Genomic DNA, 24,673 nt, shown 5'->3' on the forward strand with positions numbered 1-24,673 from the left:
TATGTGTAAGTGTAAGTGGCGCTGTGCAATGCGAGAGCATAAGTACGCGGCGATCTAGTCGTTCTTCAATTCAGTCTGTTAAACTTCGACCCATATATCAATATATTTGTATATGTGACATAAGTCTCTAGCATCAGTATAAATAATAGCACACATTAACTGGGTCAACACGGTCAACGTAATGAAAATGTCGAAAAACAAACATTTTTAAAAGACTCAAGTCACTCTAGTGCATTTTTATGGCTTTGTCATATTTTTTTTTTAGTTTGAACCCTTAATGGGTGTAAAGTGTAGTGTCATTAAGTTTGTGTATCAGTATATGAGTATGTTAAGATAACAATAACATTTTCATGGGAATTCCGCATTTTCATTGCACTATTGTTATATAATCAACTTATATATGCAATGAGAAATAAGAGCAATAGGCGTCAACTAAAGGATTTTTGCTCTCATAACTACAATTATCACGGCGTTGAATTAATTTTTAGAATTCCAAAAGCACAAATCATTTTCGTGAAGCACTGACAATATTTCAAACCAGTATTTTACTAATACTTTTAACTTTTCCATTACATTAACTTCAATTTACTTGAATTTAGTATTCGTTATTCAATACCATCAGCAACTGGAGTATTTCGGCTCTAATTACAAAAAAGCAGCTTTCAAATTAACTTAAATTGCATACTTGCATGTTTAAATGCACATGGAGCTGTAGTATGTAGCTAAGATGAACCTCTCACGTTTCTTTGGCACTATGCATGCAATGATCTCAGCAGACGAGTACACGAAAACCATGACAGTGCACTCAAAAGGAATAACACTAACATGTTGTCATTGAAATCAAGTGTCAAGTATTGACTTTCATTTCGGAATGCGACCGAAGCACAGTAAAACTACTGATAAATGGTATATTTGGAAAATATTTACATGGTTCATGACTTGACTTATAGTTAGCAACACGTCAACATTAAGAAATTTACATAATCAGAACATCGCTAAAAGTTAGGTAAGTTTTGTGATAGTTTGCAATTTCGGACTGTGCCACTGTGAGAATATTACATCGCAAACTAATTGATCCTTTATATCATACATAATTAGTAAGAGTATATTTGTATGAAAATGGAAGATGGACGAAAGTACACACTTGGACTTTTAGAACTTGAAATCGAAAAATTTATTCTGAAAGTAAACCTGAGTATTTTAGCTCCAATATATTTAAGAAATAAGACAAACATTTAAGGTAAGCGTTGTTAGGATCGCAAAATCAGGGCGTTCCTTGAAGAAATGCTGCCCTGATTTTTCAGACCAATACAGTTATTATTGTTCTCGTTAGTGACCTGGATGCACTGTTTGAATCTCAGTTAGACAATGATTGGTAGTTAACACGACTAGTGCCATGAATTGTACTCTTGGAAGTTCTTGCAATAAAACTTATAATGGCTAAATAAACTTTTCAAACTCACACGAGCTGGCATATCGTGCTCGTCCGTATAGATGAAAACCCTCCAACTCCGAAAGTATTCGACGCAGTACCCGCCGGGGCGAGCATAGGAAGAGGAAGACCTCAACTCCGTTGGCGAGATCAGGTTGAGAAGAACCTGGCTGCACTTCGTATCTCGAATTGGTGCCAAATTGCGAAAAGAAGAAACGACTAGCGCGCTGTTGTTAGCTCGGCTATAACCGCATAAGCGGTGTATACGCCAGTAAAGAAAAAGAAGAAGGATAAAAAGGTCATCTACCATAAATGTCAAACAACATGACTGACGCAATGTTTTATTTATTTGTTTTTCAAGGACACAATTCTCTTCTCTAATTGTTGTTTATCTCAAACAAGCGTAGAGATGGAGGGATTACAAATTTTTCTCATATTTACAACAAAACACAGCAAAACAGTCAAAAACACGTCATGTAATGGATAATTACTTGTTTGAACTTTTGAAAAAAAAAAATGCCAATTCGAATCACTTGGTTGACCTCGCCCTTCAAGTGCTTTATAGCAACATAGTTTTGCGCGGCCTTATACTTGTAGGTTGGGAATGGGCTAAGTGACGAAGGGCACAGACGAATTGGTAACTTAAGATTTGAAGCTCAAGCTGAAGATGCCATCGAGGCATTTAAGATGCCATTGTGCATAACGCAGCGTTAAAAAAGCTTGTCTCCAGCGAGTAAACAAAAGTGCAATTGGGGATTGATGCAAGAAAACCGAAAGTGGTGGAAATATAAAACTTTAAACTTTTTTTTGTACGTAAGCAATTGTTTTAATTTGCTTTGTTGTTGTAAGAGTACTTGATGGTTGTTTTGCGAAAGTGTGAGTGCTATTGTATGTCTGTATCGCATTATTTTGAGCCATGCAATGGGTTCAAATATTCCGCTGTGAGCCGGTGAACTGTTGTCGGCACGCTGCCAACAGTGGCATTTTTTGATATTTTTTATTTCTTTAAAGTTATATTTTTTTGTCGCATATTTTATTGTCTACACTTTATGGTTATTATTACACGTGCAGATGCGACTAAAGGCGGTAAGTGATGCTTGCGCCATGAGCAGTTTGTAGCACCAGCAGCAAGTGAGCAGACTTTGATTTAACGACCTCTGGGCTGCTGTCAGTGACGGCACTTTTTCTTGGTTCGTTAAGTTCGTCTGACTGAAAGATTTAGCTTGCTGGTTAGCTTACTTACTTGGTTGGTTGATTTGAGAAATGTGGTTAGCCTGCCAGTTTGACATAATATCCCCAATTCGTAGCAAGTTAAGAGTGGAACGTATACTTATGTAGCATTGTGTGCAAATTTAATAGCATCACAGCAGTTGGTATATTTTTTTTGTTATTACAGTAACAATTAAAATTTTAAATTGTATCCAAAGAAGAAGTATTTCGTGTTGCATCCTATAAAACGTTAATCTCTTAGACGCAAATAGTCATATTAAAATGTTTTTATTCTCGTCTCAGTGATTTCTTTTCAAAGGCCGTTCTCTTGAGATCCGAAGGAGGAAAAAAGGAGGGGCCTGATCTCAATTCCAATTCGGTCGAACCAGCTACAGAACTTTCGAATGAACAAATTTTCATGAGTGATATGTTTTAGATATTCAATCGATTTCTTTAGAGGTACAGCTATTTCGATTACCGTTATTTTATACTCAACCGAAATCGTTATGTGGATTTTTAGAATTTTCGTTCATAACAGACTCTTTTGAACGTCCATTGCGTTTATCATCTTAGGTCTTTATAGACGATTGACTTTGGCTTAATCTAATATTTAGGAAAAAGGTGGTGTACATTTCTTCTGTTGTTTATTATTTCATCAAATTTAAACCCTTTTAAGTTAGTTTCTGAGCTATTCTATGGTCTGATAGCATGTCAATAAGAATAGGTATAGGCATCTGTAACGCGATTTCTTACAAATTTTAGAACTTAGATCAAAGAATGTTGTAACAATGCTGTGCTTTCTAAATAAACAAAAAAAAATTCCATACCTCATCGTTCCACTGTTATTGAAAGAATTCGATATAATACAATCCTGCTTTATTGCATGAAAAATTAACCAAATGAAAGGGAAAGTTAATATCTTTGTTATGCATACCTACTGTAAAGGAAATATGAAATGAGAATTATGAATTGAAGATTTCATGCATACCACATTATTACTCTTGGCGTTAGCGCCCTTGTGATTTCTTCTTTATTAGCCATCAAAGTCTGCACTTTCGTAACATTAAAACTTTCTCGACTCTTGCAGATGGGCTGTTATGGAAGCTACGTATTCCTAGTTAATAGCTTTTTCTCTCTTTTGGAAGCACATAGCCAAAATTTGCTACAGCTGTGTACATGCTTACTACGTGCTGCCAGCCAGCGATGTTGTCATCTTCGTGTACAAACCGGGAATACAACATGGACCAGCAGCATCACCGCGACTTGCTCTCAGCTGTTCATTGTTTTCAAGTGGCCTAACAACTTTTACCCCGCATACGTCACATTTGATGTGGCTACGGCAAGGAGCGCGGTGCGCGACACTTCCCAAGCAGTAGACATGGCTAGCAAGAGGCACTGAACTGTTATTGTTGTAGCAAATGCGTTGAAGAAGCCGCATAGGAAACTGTAAAATCATCAAAATTTGTTGTTGTGATCACATACAAACCACAGTCGTTCGCACACTAGTGATGCCGACTCATCCATGCCGGCTGCTGTTGCAACTATTATTAGTTGCAGTTGTTGCAACAACTAACATTACCGTCGCTGCAGGTGATTTCTTGATGTTTGTAGTCGCAAGTCGGCACTTTTTCCATGTCGTCAAGCATTAACGATTGCGTCTCGCCAGCGTTGCGGTGGATTGCAACGTTTCAACGTATCATCGCTGGTTTCCTGTATTCTTATGTAATATTTATTTGCCATTTCGAGTTGTTGGGACCTAAAGTTGATAATTGGTTGAAAAAGTAGTACAATCACATTACACTCAACTACATGTTCGCCATAACAATTGTCATCTTGGTTTTTTTTCGACAGCATCGCCTTATTCATCGTCATCCTTTATGTTGCTTCTGTTTGTCGTTAGCTTGTAACCCAATTGACAATGTTGTGCCAATTACTGAGTGGCTGGGCAGTTTGTTAATCATTTATTGAATTGGTTTCCTGAAAATGCATAAAGGAGAGAGTTGTTTAGAGAATAATGTATAACTAAATACATATATAATAAGCAAAAATTTTAAGTATTGTTGGCCACTTATTTAGTTTACGCGTGAACATGAAAGTTCCAGAAGTCCCTGACGAAGATGAAACGTATCATATGATACATATGGATATGGTATTATTACTGATTCCTTTGCAATTTACTAATCGATATAAAAAAACTTGATTTCAGCGCTATATTTCATGTGGCTGAACCCATTAAACCTTAGTCCTAGGTAATCAGCGAAATTCATATATCTGATTCATTTAAAAATTGACCTAACATATGTGCAGGGTTTTTAAATAAGTGTGAAATGATTTCTTTTCAAAAAAAAAACAATAATTGTTAAGGAAATTTAAATGTTTTTTATTTAGTGTGAACTGCAATCGATATAATTAAGTTCAGAAAAGAACACCATTCAAATGGTCTCCACGACTTCTTTTGCCGGAACGAATTCGATGAACCCAATTTTCGAGTGCTTTTTCTACTAAATGAAGTCGTATGGCACGTTCAATATTGGCTTTTAAAGCTTGTTGATAGTCTGATTTATTGCTTAAGACCAATGACTTCGAATAACTCAACAAGAAGTAGTCTAATTGTGTTAAATCATAACTTCTTGGAGGACATTCAATGTCACAGTTTCTTGAAATAATCGAATCTTAAAAATTTTCTCGCAATAATTCGGTTATTACATGTGCTGTGTGACACGTAGCCTCGTCTTGTTGGAATCAGATGTTATCAAGATGAACTTGCGGCCATAAAAAGTTTGTTATCAACGATCTATACCGCCCTCCAAAGTGAGCTTATTCGGAGAAGATGACTTAAAAAAAAATTTTATTGTTTTCAAGTGATTCCAAGACAAAATCAGCAAATTCGCGACGTTTTCTGCAGCTTCAGTTCTTGAGTGAGATCAATTTTATATGGATGCAAGCCCAAATCCTCTCTCAAAATCCGACAGGTTGTGGTTTGAGACAGTACCAATTCTTGAGAACGTTTTGGAATCAACAAATTGCGGTCTTAAGCATCATTTTGTTTGTTTTTAAGAACAGAATAATTAAATTCGGAAATTCCTCTTTTACTTTTATTGGTCAATTTTAATATGTAAAGAATTGAATTTTCACAGAGGATACGCACTCTTGTGTGCAATCAATTACTTTTCAATTTCCTGTTAGTCCTACAAAGCGCAGTCAGCGCAAAACTCGTTCGATTTTATATAAATATTTCCTATTTCGTTTTATATGTATACATACATAACATATCTACAAGTATATATGTATATCTACATATGTATTTGTCAATTGACTGCTTTCCATTTTATAGTTCGGACCTTGGTGGTGTGTTCAAAATATTTTACGTTTGCTACGTATGTACTATATGCGAGTTTCCACAGTTACTCTTACTACCATACAGGATATGTATGAAAGGAAAAGTATTGGGGCAAAGTGCAGGTAATAGCAAAAAAGGTTATTTTTAGTGGAAGAAAGAAAAATTAGTGGCTATATTCAAATACATATTAGGAAAAATATAAATACTCGGGAAGTAAAGCATAAATATGTATCTGTAATTATGATGTTAAGTAAGTATGAGTTCATATAAACATAAAAAATAAATGAAATAGATTTGCATACTCAACAAGCGGCGAAGTGTTCAGATGAGCAAGATTGTTGACAGTACTGCCCACAGGCTAAACGTTTTTTGGAGGCCTCAATTGGAAACAACAAATGCACGCTTAGCCAGAGTAACGCGATAATTCTCCAAACAATAATCAACAACATGATGATCGAGTTGCTGCTGAATTGGTGTAAAAGTAACAGCCGAAGAGACGAAATTACCGAAAAACGCTTGCAGGTCGAGCATCGCTTTTGGTGTTGTTGACTGTTTCTTTGTTTGTTTGTGGGGTCACACGTTTGTCTGTTGCTTTGGTTGAACGTTGATTTCGTCTCTTGATCGTTTTGGTTGCTTCGCTCGTTGCTTGCCTCCGACGCATACGCTCGGCAAGCTTTGGTCGCATTGCGACTACAACAACTGCAGCAAAGTCCACTCTAGTGTCACAAGCATTGGTGCGCTTCGTTGAGTAAGTATAAAGAGGCCTCACTGGGCAACGTTAAAGCATTCAGTCGTTGGTTCCCTACAAGCAAACAACTAAATTTATTTTTTAATTTAAGTTTTACTTCTCTCCCCCACACAAAACTCACAACTATGAACTCCTTCTCCGTGGTAAGTATTAAAGTGATGAACAAAACACACTACAACAAATGATGAAAAGGATACTTCACCAACATTTATGGATAAAGTCGTTGCCTCAAACTTTCAAATGGATTAATTGCGCCTTTTTCCTTCTTCCAATTTGTTTCTTGCAGTTCTTGGTGTTTGCTTTGGCAGCACTGGTCGTTGCGGAACCACCATCAGGATATAATTATCCCAGAGGCGGCGGTGGCGGCGGTTCGTTCGGTGGCTTTGGTGGCGGCTCCTTAGGAGGCGGCGGCGGTGGCTACCAAGCCGTAAGTGGCGGCTTCCAGACTTCCGAAGGCCAAAATGTCGATCCTCAGCTGTTGGAACAAGTACGTCAAATTCTACTCAATGAGGAGAGCAAATCCGGCGGCGGCGGCGGTGGTGGTGGCGGTGGTGGCTACCCATCTGGCTCGTATGGTCCACCATCTGGCTCATATGGCCCACCTTCATCGTCTTATGGTGTGCCCGGTTTCGGTGGTGGCGGCCGTGTTGTCGGCATTGATTTGGAAGGTGTGCGTCAGGCTATCCAGGTGGCGCAATTCGCTCAGCAAAGCACGCAAGCCGGCGGTGGTGGCTTCGGCGGCTACCCCAGCGCACCCTCTGGCTCGTATGGTGCTCCATCGAGACCAAGCGGCAGTTATGGCGCGCCTTTCTAAGGTGTATGCGTGCGTCGACTTAAATACATTTAAATACTAGATATATAAAAAATCTTGTGCCTGTGACCATGTAGATGAGTAGAAGGAGCGGAATGAAAGAAGCCAAGCATAAAAATATAAATTAAATGTAGACCACGATCCTCAGCCAATACACCAATCGATGAGACAAAAATCAAACAACATGCTGCCAAATAAATGAAATTGAAGTTGAAAATGAAAATGAAGATGACGATAATGATACATGATGAAGACGATGAGGGCGATTTGAGGCATTGATTGCGATGAAGCATAAATTGAAAGTGAAAGCGGTTTAAAAATAACTTACAACTACAGTAATGCCAGTAACAACAATAACGCCACTCAATGGATAATTCGATGATCACGGAGGAAGCGACATTAGCAATAGCAACCAAACAGCAACAATCAAATAACAACGAATTCTGCAACATTGTTGCCATTTTCGTTGCTGTCGCTGAATGTGTCAAACATGTGTTGTACAGAGACATGTAGAGTATGATAATATCTACTCATTTTTCTTATTTCGATTTCGCACTGTCACCCGCATCCACCTAGCACCGCCAAGCGCAACGGACAATCGTGAACAACATAATTGGAGCGACATTGTACGCGCCGTACTTTGCTCTGCAGCGACCTGTGCCAAAAATATACAACAACAACTTGTAGGGAACTTATAATTCCACTGCAACACCGAACATCAACAACCAATCAACCAGCACCAATCCACTGCACCGCAACCAACGAACGGCTGCCGTTGTGTCGTTGTCATCGTCGGCGGCGGTGCAGTAGCAAGCGGTGTATGGTGTGGTGGGCCATCAGTGATATTTCGTTTTCATTTTTCATGCGATCTCGCTCTTTCAATATCCAATACCCCACTATCTCCAAGGTATTTTCAACAAGCTATCCTTTATAACCCCCGCTGTTTCAACATATCCACCAAAAAGAACACATATTCCATTTTCCAACTTTTTTGGTGGGTGTGTTTTGTTGAGTTTATTTTTTTATTTTTCTTGTAAATAGTTTTGAATTTTTTGTTTGTTTGTGTAAACAACAACAGTAACAGCAAAAAAAAACAAAAAATGTTATAACGCATCACTAGATTGTAAGTGTTTTTATTTGTATATGAAACAAACAAGGAAACAACAAAAAAATATGAAAACAATAAAAAAATAGTAAATTTTGTCACCGTTAAATTTGCAATTTCTTTTATTTAATCTAATCATAAACCAGAATCATTACAGAATGCAGAAAGATGGTTCCGAAGTATCCCACCGTTTGTCTAAGACACAGATTTCCATTAACGCATCAGCTGATTTTTGTTTTTCATTTTCCAAACTCATCTAGAAAACGTTTAAAATTTCTTTTCGACAATTGTTTTTCTTAGCTTGTGCCCCAAATTAATTTTTTTCGTTTTGAAAGCTGTTTCTAGTTTCAATTTGCCGTCATTGTTGTAGTTGTTAAAAGCTACATTTTTTTTTGCTAAAAGCGTCCGTATTTTTACGCACTCTTTGGGCGCATTTTTATCAGTTTTCAATCTACCGATAAAACTACAACCAAAAAATCAAAATAAGACCAACTCTAATCCACGTCTTGTTAGCTTTTTTAAATAAAAAACGTCAATTGCATAGTCATTCATGCCTCTTCAGCAACATAAGTGTACATACATAACTACGTATGAGGCCATGCATGAGAATACCACAAAAAAGTGCAAGTACCGACTTTGTACTCCCTATTTGCGGTTGATGATGCCACACTCATTAGTTTGCATAATATTGTAAATATACTTGTATGTACTCGTATTTAGTTTTCGCCAAGTGGTTAAGCAAAACTGAAAGAAATTGATGTCTGTGGCACAATTTGGTTTATTACTGTTATAATGGTTACTCAGTTAGTTTTTCTACTTTTGTTGTTTTCTTATGAAATATATTGCATTGTACTTTAATAATGGGGCATTATGGTAAGTCTGGTTTGGCTGGGCAGCGTACCCATGAGCATACAACGGTTATGAGCAGACATACGTATATAATCTTGCCTGCATGTGGAATGTTACGGCAGTAATTAACCCAGCTACCCAGTTGGCTTAGTGAGCAAACATATATTTAAACTTACGTACTATGTGAGTATGTGTATACTCGGAATTCGTAGCCAAATGGTGTTATCAGCCAAAATGTGCAAGTATATACATAATTTTATTTATATTTATGTCAGTCATGTAGGCCATTCATTTTGCCAACTTCAATCCAATGCTTTTGCCCATATTTTTATAAGTAATAAATTTTTATAAAAATAGCATGTAGAGAACTTATATATTTTTACAAATAGGTATAACATATTCAAATTTTATAATTATTGATACAAATTTGGATGTAATGTTTCCTCAAACATTGTCAAGAAATTATAACTGATTTATTGCTATTTTTTTTAAATCCGAATTCCTTTTTAACAATCTTCAAGTTGACGTTAAATATTAAAATGAGATGTACAATTTCCTTTTTCAGGAAATTTCAAAAATTGTATCCAAAAAGCTATGAAGCAGTTCGAAGGTTGAGCGGAGCGGAATACACTCTAAAGCTACTCTGGAGTTGTGCCCCCGATTGGCGAATAATTGCCAATGTATGGATACTTACACTATTCTATATAGAAACGTAGAGTTATAAATGATATTGTAGTTATAAGAAGTCTAGTTAAAGGCGCTCAACCCTAAATGCTAAAATCTATCAGGATTTTGCCGATGAGCAGATCAATAAACTGTATTTCCTGGTATACCATGATATAATTTTAATTTATTTTATGCATCGATGTATGTAAACACCATTTTATTTAGTTCTATACCACAAGCCATTCATTGTGTTCTACATAATTAGATAATCGCAAAACAAATACGCAAGACAAGATTTGCTCAAAAATACGCAATAGAATGAGAGAATGAAAATTGATGCAACTAACTAATAAAACCAAAACCGAAATTTAATTGAAACGAAATTAATATATTGCAACATTTGTATATAGTACTACAAAATTTTTTATGATGAAACTCATCCGACGACCTTATTCTAGTTCAAATAATTTATCACGTTCTTGGTTGCAAATTAATTTACCGATTTTTGTTCACTATGCATAAAAACGTGTGATCTCGCAAAAATGCTGTTGTGTATTTTCATGGAAAATGAATGTGTATGCACCTTCATATAAAAAAATTGTTTAATTATGAAATATATGCAATCGGTTCTTCAAAATATTCCTTATACTGACCTTAACATTAAACGCCAAAACATAAAATGTAAGAACGATATATTACTATATGATAAGAAGCAAAATTGATGCTGATAGAAAAAAATGATAGAAAATTTATCGTCTGAAAGAAATTCCATAATGCTTTTAAATGAAAAAAACTATCGAAAGCAGACACAAAAATTTAGCAATATTCATTTTAACTCTAATTCACAAAGACAAATCTGAACTATAAGAGATAATTTTGGTAAAGTTTTCATAATAAGTGTTTTAAGGTCGAATTGACTCTTGTAGCATAGGCCTAACGAGTTACAACGTGTTTCCATCCAATTTCTTTCAACGTATAGCAGTTTTTGGTAGTCGAGACTTACTAGATTTGGATAATTCAAGATAATTCCATGGCGTATGAGTAATAACAAACAAACAATTTTTAAGCAATAGAGCTCGTATAATTATAGGCATTTTTATAAAGAGTGGTTTATAGTAAGTTGGTTAAATGAATCGTTGGAGTAAAAAAGTTATATAAATCATATCTTACAAAACCCAACCTGAATCATTCTCAGAGAGTAATGCGGAGATCTTTTGTTAATAGTGGACATGCCAATTGGGCCATTATTTAGTATTTTTATATGGTAATCGATTTTTTAAGCAAGAATGGACAAGGACAGAATAAATAACCACTAAAAATGATTTATTTTAACTTTAACCATCCTATACCCTGAATTTCGTAAAAGCTTATTTCATCTCTTTCTCCATACTGTTCAAATAATTAAAAAAATATTTAACTAGAATGGCACCCAATACAAAATAGCTTTCTTGGAGATTGATTTATAGGACCCCAAGTCAATTTACAAAAAAGAAAAATTTCGACATTTTGTTATTAGTTTTATTAAAAAGCTTAATTATTTTTGCCGGAAGTCGACAAAACAGAGAAACAATTTTTTGATTAAATTTCCAACATTCCAATACACCTTCTTAGATATCAAAAGCTGTTTATAGTCCTCTGAAGGTATCCTAAATGATCTGCTTTGGCACATTTATGACTTTTTTTAAGCAAAATTTATTAGTTGCAATAGGCATTTTTGTTATTGCACGTTGTTGCATTCACAGTTGCCGGCTACTTAATACAAGTTTGTAGCAAAATATGCAATTTGTAATGGCTGCAGTGGAGCGGCCTATAAAAACAACATGAACGGAATGCTGAGCAATGACGCGATCACTGTTGCCATATGTTCAGACAATTATTGCAATGAATATACATATGGGTAGCTGTTGCTAACATTTTCGCCTTTTTTGGTGCGAGACCCGAATCTTCTGCTGCTGATGGTGTTGATGCTTCGGCTACCGTAGCATCATCGTTGTCATTTTGCGGTCGCCAAAAGTGAAAGGATTTTGATTTTATTGCCGAATTTTGTTATTTTAATGTTTCAGGTTTTTGCGCTGCTTACATTTTACAATTGCAGACTTTTTAAGAAATCATTAATTTTTATTGTTTTGGTTTTTATTGTAACTGAACTCTGGCGCAGAAGCGCTTGTACACTTGCACGTATGCATGTCTGCATACATATGTACATATATGTATGTACATATGTTATGTGGTATAAAATATAAATGTAATCGCTTATTCTTTTTGTAATCATCCTTGGCGGCTTGCAGCTGCAAATACCATAAATGAAACGAGATCGAAGCTGAAATCGAAGTTGAATGCAGCTCTGGCGATTTGTTGCTGTGCGAAATATTGCGTGAAAAAATATTGCTGGTAGTAGTGGCAGAGTACATTGTTTGTATGTATGTGAATTTTCGCTTGATTAAGCTGTTCTACATTTTTCGTATAATCGTGTAAGGTCATACTTTGTAGTGAAACACCAAAACACAAGAATTTATTCCAGATACCAATTTCCTGATTTAAAATAGATTATTTGGGAAAATACCGAGTTTGTACCAGTTATGAAACGATTCATTATAATTTTTTTTTTTTTAATGCCAAACTTTTGGCAGATGCATTTTTGGTGGCGATGTCGAAAGTGTAAGCAAGCCGATACGCTTTCATGGTAAGATAACATTTTTTTCTTCGCCAAATTCAGGAGTTTTTCACAATTCAGCGTCAAATTGACCCATAGTGTTTCTCCTAGTAGACAATGTAGCTTAGAACGTGTGAACTCTAAAAAATCCACCAAATCACAAACTACGCCTTTTTCGGAGCAGGCTTGCAGGGCGAAGACCACTGTTTCGACTTGTTATTAGTTTCTGGTGTGTATCTAAACCACAAATGGACACTGTTTGGCCTTGAGATTTATTTATCGTCATTGAAAAACCTAAACGAACTGGAAATTGTAGCTCCTGAAGGGTATCATAGAACCCGATGGTATCATTGGAATACGTGGCAACAGGACCACTTCACCTTTAAACTTTTCAGCTAATATGATTGCTTCAAGAATATTTCCGGTGATCTTTTTGATAGCCAAACTCGCACCATTGCATAATCGAGGTGGATTCAAATTACGCAAGAGAAAAATAGGTGAACCATTTTTTAACTGAAGATTATGTGGTGGCATTCCGGGTATATCTAGTGAATTTCAAAATTCAATTGGAAAACTTACACATTCATTTTCATTAAGAACAGTATCGATTGATTTAAAATACATCAGATCGCCTGGTAACAACTATTGTATTTGGATGTTAATTTCGTCAACATCAACATTCTTGGCTGCCAAAATAGCCCGTTCACTGAGCCAGTTACGATTCAAGTGCTCTGTATATTCGGAAAAATACTCTGAATCAATTAATTTTTTTCCTCAAGAACAGTGCATAAATTATCTGGCAGTGTAATGCTCCGTCAACACGCTTGCGTCGTGCCTATCTGCTTTGTGCATTGTTGTGGCCTTTGTCAATTATTTGACAGTCACAATTATCCATTAGCTCCAAAATATTCTAACAGATGACTTTAACTGTTGGCTGATTCAATAGATGGCGCTATGTTAAAAACACAAATTTAATAGCATAATAATTACGTATTGCTGAAACTAAAGTGTAACCTTAATTTCTTTTGTATTTTAATATTAAAATAGTGATTATGCTACTAATTGTAACTTATATAAAACGTTTGTATTTTTAACGTACCGCCATCTGTTGAATACTTACTCAATCCAATCAATATATAGCGCCATCTGTTAGTTTATTATAAACGTTCTCTGCTATAGCGGTCCGACATCGTCAGTCCTGACAAATGAATAACGCCAATTCAGTGAACTTTTTTCCGATGGGAGTGTAATTGACATATAGATGGCGCTAAGAAATATAACTTCTTAACTATTATAGGACAAGCTGAATACCGGATACTGTTTTATATCAATTCGGCTTTTGACAATTTTTGCCTTGAGAAATTTAATTTATACATAAAATATTCTCTAAATTAATATAGTTACCAGCCAGTACTTCTAATTGTGTTATTTATCGAATTTATCCCTCCAGCTTCCTCAAAAATTGGCGCATTAGTAGGTAAATATACTTAAGTTCAAATAATAATGTTTCAATTAGTGACCGTAGAAGTTAGAGGAACTTTCCCTAATCAGATAACCTCATATGTTGTAGTAATCCTAGACCAGCTATCAAATTTAAATGAGCAGCTAAATACCTCAGCTCCAATATGTTATTGACGTTCTAACACTATAACCTTTGACTGAATCACATTATGAAGATTTCTTCATTGTGACCACAACAATCGCATACCTACATATATACACAAAGCATTCAGGTGTCGCTAACCCCAGCTTCTCTTGTATGGGATACAAACAATTTTGTGCCAGCAATTCTCTTCTGACTATCATTAGCTTTACGTAGTAAAAGCACACGTTTAATACAGACAAAGCAAATTATTCGTATACTCGAGTAGAGCTTTCATTCATAAAGCCCAGCTGATGGCATTTTGGCGCCATTAATTTGCCGCTTCGGTCTTGAGTTCGTTAGGTACGCAGCATCCTTGTGCTGCTGTGGCGAGTGAATAGCAAATCAGTCGAAGACAGACAATTGAATATACTGGAAGTGCTTGAAGTTTTACGCGCCCTGACTAGAACGACAAAGCCTCTACGCTTCTGTGTGATTGAACAAAGTACGTGTAGGTGTTTTACTAAGCCGAACATCAGCCAAACAAATTGCGCCAAATAAAAGATAACCATAACTGAGGCGATAGTCAGTTGCGATATTCGCACGCATGTGATTTTTGTAGAGAGGCACGGAAGTGAAATAAATAATAATAGCAGTCAAATAAAAAATGCAACGAATTTTGGCACATCACTCATACGCAATGTCGTACCGCGTGCCGTGCGAAGCGTGAGAACGCGCGTTTTGTTTGCTTACCATGTCCATCCACTAAAGACGCCACAAGACATTTGTCAGCCTTTGGCGCCACACGAAATTAAGACAAATCGCGAGTGGTGTGGAGTTAACTGTGAAGTGCGTCGAGGCAGAGGCATAGGCGGCAAGGCTGGCGGCGTCAACGACCGCAACATTACAAGTAAGGGTTAGATTGTGTTAGGGTGGTGTATGACGCGTGATTTGGTATGTGTGTATAACATTGCTTATTTAACTGAATTAAAGCTGTGATTTTTGTTGGAGTCTTTTTTTCGGCAAGGGGTGCCTGACCATTTAGCGGAACTGCGTGCCTTTTGTATTTATTTCGGTTTCAGTTGGGGGAAACAATTTTGCCACGTCTTCTTTGACTTGCTCATTCACGCGTTTTTGTTGATTGATGTGTGTACTGCTTTATTCGAAATATTTTTATTTGCCCGTACGCCATTGCCAAGACACACTGAAACGAAATTGTCTTCGCTTTCTATACTCGTCTACTGTTTACTTCAATTGTTCGTTTGCTCTGTATAAGCTATTCAATTATTTCCGAGATTGTAAATGCTGGTGATGGGAAGACGGCTGCATTAGCTAAACAAACAAGAACTTAAATTGCTTCAAACGTAGAGTGAAAGTGTGTGCGAAACGATTGTCGCTTTGTGTGTGTTTGCGAAAAGAAAATAATACGTTTAAAAGCATTGTAGCATGAATGCGTGACCTCATCGAAAATAATAATTTATTGTTGCCATAAATTTTATAATATGTTTACATATATATTTGCAGTTGTTTGGCCGAACACCTCACGGAGGTGTCGGAATTACTCTAAAATGCCTGATCATCGCATGACTATTAAATTAGTTTGCAAAACTTTAGCATTTTAGGAATTTACTCGGAGGTTTGACTTGAAACCCCATTCATTGTTTTATATTTTACTATGACGGGGTTTTCAACCATCTAGCTATCACACGTTGACCACAAAACTACAATTTTCAAATGTCTATTTGCACACCCATTATTTGATTCTTTATGAAACCATATTTTTAGTGTTCAACAATGGCTTACTAAGCGCGTGCCGTACGTGCGGAGCTGCTCGAATTGCTTAATGTGCGAATGTACGTAGATATAGTTTTAGCTTTGAAAATTGTTTTAAATTTCATTCGCACTTACTGTTTTCAGATCAGAGTGATATGTTTTCTATTCAAAAAACATGCTAATCGCTAAGGAAATTCAAAAGATTTTTATTTAATGTGAAGTACAATCGATGCAATTAAGTTCTGAACATAACATCACTCAAATGGCCTTCACGACTTCTTTTGGAGAACGAATTTGATGAACCTAATTTCGAGCTCCTTTCCACTAAATCAAGTCGTATGTCATGAATAGCGCGTTCAATATTGACTTCTAAAGCTTGCAAAGAGTCGGGTTTATTGCTAAAGACCAATGACTTCAAATAACACCACAAGAAGTAGTCTAATGGTTTTGAATCACAACTTCTTGAAGGCCATTCAATGTCACAATTGCTTGAAATAATCAAATCTCCAAACTTTTCTCGCAACACTTCGGTTGTTGCACGTGCTGTGTGGCACGTAGCCTCCTCTTGTTGGAACTAGATGTTGTCAAGATAAACGTCTTCCAATTGCGGCCATTGACACTAACAGTGCCACCAGCTTCATTTCGAAAAAAGAAAGGACCGATGATTTCACCACACTAAAAACCACAACAAACTAACAATTTAGTTGAATATAATGGTTGTTCATGCATAATTTGTAGATTTTCTTCGCACCAGAATCGTTAGTTTTGTTTATTTGCTGCACCACTCGGATGAATTTCGTTCACATAATATTTTTGCAGTTCCAGTCTTTTAGACCTACCCAATCTATTCAACTGTCAAAGTTGGGCATATGATTTCTTAGGCATGGACACCGCTTACGCGGTGATAGCCGAGCTTACAACAGCGCCAGTCGTTCTTCCTTTTCACTGTTTGGCGTCAATTGGAGATTCCAGGTGCCAGGTCCATCTCCACCTGGGCTTTTCAACGTAGTGGAGGACCTCCTCTTCCTCTTCCACGACAGTCGGGTCTAAGTAACCGGAATAAACTCGGATTTTTCTCCAGTTAAAGTGTATCAACTCGGCACCATGCCTCGAAATTACTTCAGGAGTGTTTGTTGCCTCTAAAACAACTACAATAAATACAAACATCGCATAAGAGTAGTGGAGATTATTCATATTAATATTGTTCCTACCATATAAAACAAAAACGAATATTGAAATACTTTTGTAAATATTTCTAATTTTCCACACTTTTTTAATATATTTTATTTTTAATTTATATATTTTTAACTTATTGAATTTTCAAGATATTCCATTTTCGTTGTTGCACTGATAAAAAATTATCTACCCATAGCAAAAACACTCACCCATTCAATATATACAATATTTATAAGCGTGTGTGTTGCCAAAGTTTCTCCAAAGGCTCTCTTGTGTTGCAGTGGTTGGAGCAATTTGTTATTTTATACACGGCATAATTACCTGTTGGCTGCTCACTCCACCTACACCTAATTTATCTCCATTATTTTAACCACTTCTTAGTTATTTTGCAGCTGAGCTTCCGCCATTAGTAACGGAAGTACTGCCTCACAGTGTTGGTTTTTTCTTTCGGTCAGTTACAAAAGCTTTACTGTTGTCGTTATTAATATTTATGTTCAGATTTTTGTTTGAAGGTCATGCAACCAATTTCAACACCGGACGTGCGCATACACTTCCATTTATATTTAATGATTAAAAAAATATATTAATATTTTAGTATTTACTATATTAATTCGTGCAAAAACCACCGTGTTTTTGTGATTTTTTGTGACAACACAGTTCAAATAACTTTATTAAAACCAACGGTACCTTGAAATGTCGCATTTGGCATTTATTTTATAAAATTTTCAAGGGAAGATATTGAAAAATAAGGCAACGGCAGCAGTTATTCGAACGTGTACCGGAAAAAAGAAGAATTTCTTTGCCCCTCATAACTTGCTGGATGAACCAAAATCAAAAAATTAAGATTCATTCATTGGATAATAATTTGCCCCATATAAAGTTGGGATGATTTTTCGAAATTTCGCTTTTTCTTATGTTTTTTGGAACACTTTGATAGGAAAAAACGCGATTTTTTCTATTCATTCAGCAATTTATGGTTCTGATCACTAAAAGTCTGATGTAAAAGGTTCATAAAGCAGGAATAAAAATACTCATAATTTCTAGGATTTTCGACTAGAAAGTTTTGCTCAACATTCTTGAAATATTATGCATTCAACCAAAGAAACTATAAAAAAATATTGGATAGTCGAAAAAGTCTTTTCGTATTTTGTCAAAAGATGTCGTTGAAGCCATAGATATATCTTCAGTGCTACCAATCACATTGTGTCATACCATATAGATTAGAAATACGAAAAGACTTTTTCGACTACCCAATATTTTAGAGACTTAGAGTCCGTCCGTAGCTAGCGCCACCTTACATGTATTGTTTGTTTTCTATTTATACGCCATGGTTGTAACACAGTGCTCGACCGCGACACGACATTAAATACCTGAAATATTTAACAAACGATTATGGTTGTCGAAAACAAGCGCTCACACTCGCAACACCTACGCCCTAACACAAATACATATGTATCAGTATACATGTGCTTAGTATGTCCATTCAGCCACTCGCTTTTATAACGGCAATTTATCTCATCCATATGCGCCAATATGCCAGGATGCGTACGTGCCGTAACGACAGCGAGCTTCCAAAAGTGCTTCTACTTTGTATACAAACATGTCTATGTGTGTGTGTGTGTGTGTGTGTGGTTCGTTTAAAAGCCCTGCAGGGAAACACGAAATAGCTAATCGAATTATATTGTACAGAAACTAGAACTAGAACAATTTTGCAAAATTCGTGGAAAATGGTGGTTGTCAAAAAATATGCTATGAGTACTATATAGCACTAGCAACACCCTCTGCGACTGTAGTAACAAGAAAATTTACAGTAGTGCGTAAAATCTCTTCACTGCCAGCATGGAATTGAAGGCGTTACGTGAGTTTTGACCGCCGAAAAAATGCTTATTTTCATACATTTTTTTCTTACTTTTTTCAACTTTTGAGCATGTCAAAGAGCAACTTTTGAATAATATTTTGTGAACTTTTCAAAACATTTTTTTTTTGGAAATTCTGCCTTTGACATATTTCTTGCAAGGCATGCACGTGTCATAATATGGGCCTATATTTACGGTTGTATATATACTAACCCATTATCTTGCCAATTAAATCAATCAAGACTAACTCGATGGGATATTAATACATTAATAATATATTCAATTTTATAGGCTAAAATTGATGGAGGGAAAAAATTTTAAGTGATTTAAAGTATTGCACAAAAATATGAGTTCTTTTATTAGGACTTTGAATATTGGAGATATCACGAAAGCGAGAAAAATAACAGAAAATCAATCAAAAATAATTCGCGGGCGATCTGACTCAGGGCAGGGAGGTAGTTGAATATTTAAAGTTTTAAAGCGACTTATTTCGATACTTATGGAAAAAAACTAAAACTTGATAAAATTTTTCACATAAATGAGTGATGCTGTTCTATATTAACTAGTTATCAAATCACGTTCTCATCACACGGAGGCATACAACTCGCAAATGCAAATTAAAATTTTTTTGATATTGGCAACAAATTATTGTGCTAGCGCCATTTTTACACTCTTGCAACATGTTGTTACAGATTACACCAGTTTGGTTCACCTATCGGTTGTATGTATCACCTAAAACTAAGAGAGATAGATATAGGGTTATACATATAGATACATATATACAAATGATTAGGATGACGAGAAAAGTGGAAATCCGGCCGCGGCTTCGCCCTATAATAACTTTAATGTAAAAATTGGACGATGAGGGGCACCGCCTATTTTTTGGTGAAATCACGTATCTCAGGGCCCAATCGACCGATTTTTGTACGTGACATTTTTCTTATATTCCCATTTCACAGTGCGAAAATGGGCGAAATCGGACCACAACCACGCCTCCTTAACACAATTTTAAATTCCATTAAATAATTTCACTTTCCAGTGTTCAAATAAAAATATAATAAATATAACGAGATAAAATTTGCAGGAAAATGCCTTTAGTGTATGCCACCTTAAGACCAAAAATTTCCCAATTACAACCAAAACAGTTCAAGCCCAAATACCGGAAATGTGGATTCCAGTATCTATAGTTGACTTTTGACCGACCGAATATCGGTCAATGAGAAGAATGGAAATTCACGGAGAATCCTTTCCTGGCAACATTAACTCTGTGTATCAAAAGTGGGTTGAATCGGGTCAATACTTCCATGAGCGCCCATATACTTAATATAAAGATTTTTGAACTTCCGGGTGACTTTATACCGCATACATCGGCCAATATTTGAGTTATCTCAATGAGAATGAGAGAGCGTGTTTTACTCATAACAGTGTATGTGTGTGCCTAAAGTAGAAAAATTTGAGCGAAACCTTGACCTAGCCCTCATATAACTAATATCAGGATTTACGAACATCCGGCTGACTTTACTCTAATACTAATACTACTCCAACTCCCATATACTACTTATAATGATTTTCGTTGTTCTAACAAACCTTATGGTGAATATGTTATTTACTGTACATGTATATATAAAATTGCTTGGATTCCGATTCTCTGGTTGACATTTTACATCTGTTTCCCTCGCCTTGATTTCTGCTAGTAGCAAGACTGTAAAATGTTCTTTTGCACCCGAACTTAGCTCTTCCTTACTTGTTTAACATATGTATCTCTCGACCAATCCACACGAGCCATTTTTGAGCGATCAACGAATTGTGTGAGACCCTACGTGAAACAATTCAAATGTTTCTTCATATTCATATTGAATGCATGCTAGTCTCACTAATGCCTATAGTTGTCTCAGTCTCACGATAGGACACATTACGATCTTGCAGTATCCGGAACAATAACTGATTTTCGACGACCTTCACGAAATTCGTCTTGGAGTGATCTACGATCTCGATTGAATTCACTACACCATCCATAAACACTGGTCCTTGATGGAGCTTCATTAAAATTAATTTAATACCAACGATGGACTCTTCATGAGCTATAATCTACGTGGAAAGTTGTAAAAATTAATCGGGCGGAAATGTTAGTGATTTAATTCCATGTTTTTGTCGCTAAGAATGTTCGTATGTCAAAATTTTCTGCGTATGTATACTCATGATAAAATTGTGAGTTTCCAGATTGCAAAACTAGTGCTGCCAAGTCCTGAAATACATATAAAGGCAACCTACGTGCCCCTATCTGGTAGTAACTTTCAATTGAACGCATTGTTTATGCTATTTCCACTCTCTAGTACTACATGTAATACGAGATCAGCATGCTTATTATATATATATACATACATACATAATTTTTAAAAATAATTAGAGCTTTTTGTTGATATTTCCTTTTAATACGTGCGCAGAAATGAAATATTGTATTTTGTTTTCACAATAATTTCTGTACGCTTCTATACTGAGGGATGTTTCAGCGGCTTATTTTATTTGATTGACAAGTCGCTTGCGTGATAAAATGGAGTGACATGTTTGCTTCACTTACTTTATATATTTTGTTCATAGTATGTATGCAGTTTTTCGAAGCTTGACTCGATTTGAAGCGAACAGTGGTGTGTGGGTGCATGCAAATAAATCGTCGCATGCATGCATGAGCTTGCCCTTGGCTTTATGTAGCAGTAGCACTAATAGCCATGGCTTATCTCTGTAAGCTATACGAGCTTGCGACTACATGCTAGCCCACAAACTGACACCCTGCCAGACTACCGAAAGCGAATGCATGTTTGTCTGTTGCCGACACATACACAGGCGTATTTCGCAAGACACACGAATATTCACTCAGCCTTCTTCATATAGCACATTCTCCATTTTACGCAGGTTCAGCACTTATGCATTTACTGCCAAGCCAATAAAGGCCAGCAGAGATTAAATGCAGATAGAATGGATAAATCGTACGCACTAAGTATGCGCACATACATACATATGTATATATATATATGTATATGCGAATATTCACATCTTTACAGATATGTTCGGCTATGCAGTTGCAGTTTGGGAAAGTTGTCATAGAAGTATTTAATTCGAATGCAGCTGTAAAGTAATTAAAACTACAATTAAGGCGTTGTAATGCATTGTCATGCATACCTACGTATGTATGTATGTGTATGTGGGCATGAATGTAAGGAAATACATTCATACAATAAGTTCCGCAGAGTTGCTAGCACTTTTGTTGTTGTTTATATGCATACCAAACTTCTCTTCGGTAATAAATTTCATTGCAAATGCTAATTATCGCATTAGGCCCCAAGCATGATGGAAAATTCAATTAAAGAGTAAATGAAGTTTGTCGCTTCAAATCATAGCCAATATCTAAATTATTGAATCCGTTTATACTAAAAAATGTCACGACAAGCTATATAAAAGCACCAAGGGACTCTCCTCACTTGAAAAAGTTTGTTTTAAAAACCTTAAGAGATACAAGAGTGGAGAGTACTATTACTTCATTAAACCCTTCATTTGGCGGATAAGATCCTAACGTACAAAACCATCATATGTAGTAGAGTCACCTCTATTCATTTACGATAAGAAAATAATATTTATTTGGTATTGAACTTCAAAGTCTCTCTCCCATCACGAATACCACACCGAATAAGCGCTCCTTTATATAGCCAATGTAGTAAATACCAGAAGGACATACTCGCCTCAGTTCTTGACCCGTCCATCGCATTTATTGGACGGTGGTGATAGTGGCACCTTCCCAATTAAGGGACCGGACATTCCAGGTACATGCCCTAAACTCATAAGCCTTAACACGTTTGCAGGTTCGTCATTAAAAGAGAGTGCTCTTATCCGAGGTTGTTTTCTTCTTGTTTTCACTTTAGCTCGCTTCCAAACAGATGATTTTTGGCAACCCAGAGGATACTTGTCCGAAAGTCGTGAGCTGCTTGAGCCATATGTAATAGAATCATTTCTGACCACTCCCAAGTAAGTTCTTTCATTCTGTCATAGATGAAGCAGCCCCACACCATTCTACCAACTGACTGTCTTACAGTATGCAGTACGCATTCATTTCTGTACCTTTCGCCAGGTCTGCATCTCATATAGTGGTTACTAAGAGGTTAAACTTCGCTTCATCCATAAAGATGACATTCTTCCAGTGCTCGACAGTCCAGAATTCACGAATTTCGACCCATTGGTATCGTTTTCGCGTTCAAAAACTGTTTTATGACTTGTTTAAAGAGGTTAAACTTCGCTTCATCCGTAAAGATCACATTCTTTCGGTGCTCGACAGCCCAGTATTCATGACTTTTGGCCCATTGGTATCCCTTTATTTATCATTTATCAATCTCCTACGCACAGAAGATGAATTTATTCCCACGCCAGATGCATCCAAAAACTCCTTCCTGAAGTCTGCCGAAGATTTGAATCGTTCCTAAATAAACATCCGCTTAATCAACCGGTCTTCAGAAGGCGTTGTCTTATTTCGTCGTACAGAGCTTTTTTCGCTCGGTTGAACTCGGTTTTGCAACTTTCTTTAAAAAATGGTCAACAGATGATTTGGTGAATCTTACTTTATAAGCAATTTGACGTACGGACAATTTCTATAGCGATAGTGCGACAATTCTCCCATAACGACAGCACTCATTCGCTTCGGCCATGGCATATTTTTTTATATTAACACTTGTCACAAGTCAAATATTTCACTGATTGATTTTATGATGATGCAAATATATTCAAAACTGGTCTATTTATGCCCCAAAAAGCTTTTTGCCGCTAAGACGATTCATAATCAAGTTAAAGAACTTTTAATAGGAATAATTTAACTATCCGTTTTTTTACACAGCACTGTATATGGTTATGGTAGCTTGGTCACGGTATAACAAATACTGATATTTTACCTATAAAAAGCAGCCATTGTCATTGAGGTCACTTAGAAATGCCACATTTCAACTTTCCCAAGGCTGATGAGAATGTGCAAATAATCCATTTGTTAAAAGCGTGCAACCTTCCACCGGAATCAAAGGATAGAATTCAATAATCTTTATTATAGGACTTGACAATATAGCAGCCAATACATTGATATTCACATTCCTTTTTTGATAGAATTAAAACTTAATAATTTATAACAATAGACACTGCAAATACCCAATAGACCCGACTGGCATTCAAATTGGGATGCCCGCGGCGACAACTTAAATCAATCTCTCCTCACACACAAAAGCGAAGAGGCTCACCAAAACACACAGACAAAGAGTTTGCAAGAGGACAGAGCTAATGGATATTGAACGTCGCTGTGCAAGGATCGAATGCGAAAGCCACGGCGGAGGTGGGAAACTTTTGACGCTGAGAGGTGAATTCGAGTAGATGACAAGAGCTTCAAGGCGATGAAGAGGCAGGCTGAATAAATAAGTCAACAAAAAGCGAAGGCGAACCGCTATGC

General features: G+C 36.4%; 2 protein-coding genes across 2 annotated transcripts in view; both read left to right on the forward strand.

Moving 5' to 3' along the window:
• The first annotated feature begins 4,832 nt into the window (after positions 1-4,832).
• LOC126757494 (keratin, type I cytoskeletal 10) lies at positions 4,833-8,754 on the forward strand. The gene is made up of 2 exons (XM_050471483.1): positions 4,833-6,872; positions 7,016-8,754. Exons 1-2 carry the CDS (start codon positions 6,855-6,857, stop codon positions 7,541-7,543), a joined length of 546 nt encoding a protein of 181 aa, XP_050327440.1. The 5' UTR covers positions 4,833-6,854; the 3' UTR covers positions 7,544-8,754.
• A 6,071-nt stretch (positions 8,755-14,825) lies between these two features.
• The window catches only part of LOC126757892 (uncharacterized), a 32,932-nt gene continuing 23,084 nt past the window's right edge, over positions 14,826-24,673 (forward strand). Inside the window, exon 1 of the mRNA XM_050471829.1 lies at positions 14,826-15,305. The gene's annotated coding sequence lies outside the window, so the exon portion shown is untranslated. The remainder of the gene's footprint in view (positions 15,306-24,673) is intronic.

The sequence above is a fragment of the Bactrocera neohumeralis genome, chromosome 2, assembly GCF_024586455.1.
Source record: "Bactrocera neohumeralis isolate Rockhampton chromosome 2, APGP_CSIRO_Bneo_wtdbg2-racon-allhic-juicebox.fasta_v2, whole genome shotgun sequence".
Taxonomy (NCBI): Eukaryota; Metazoa; Arthropoda; class Insecta; order Diptera; family Tephritidae; genus Bactrocera; species Bactrocera neohumeralis.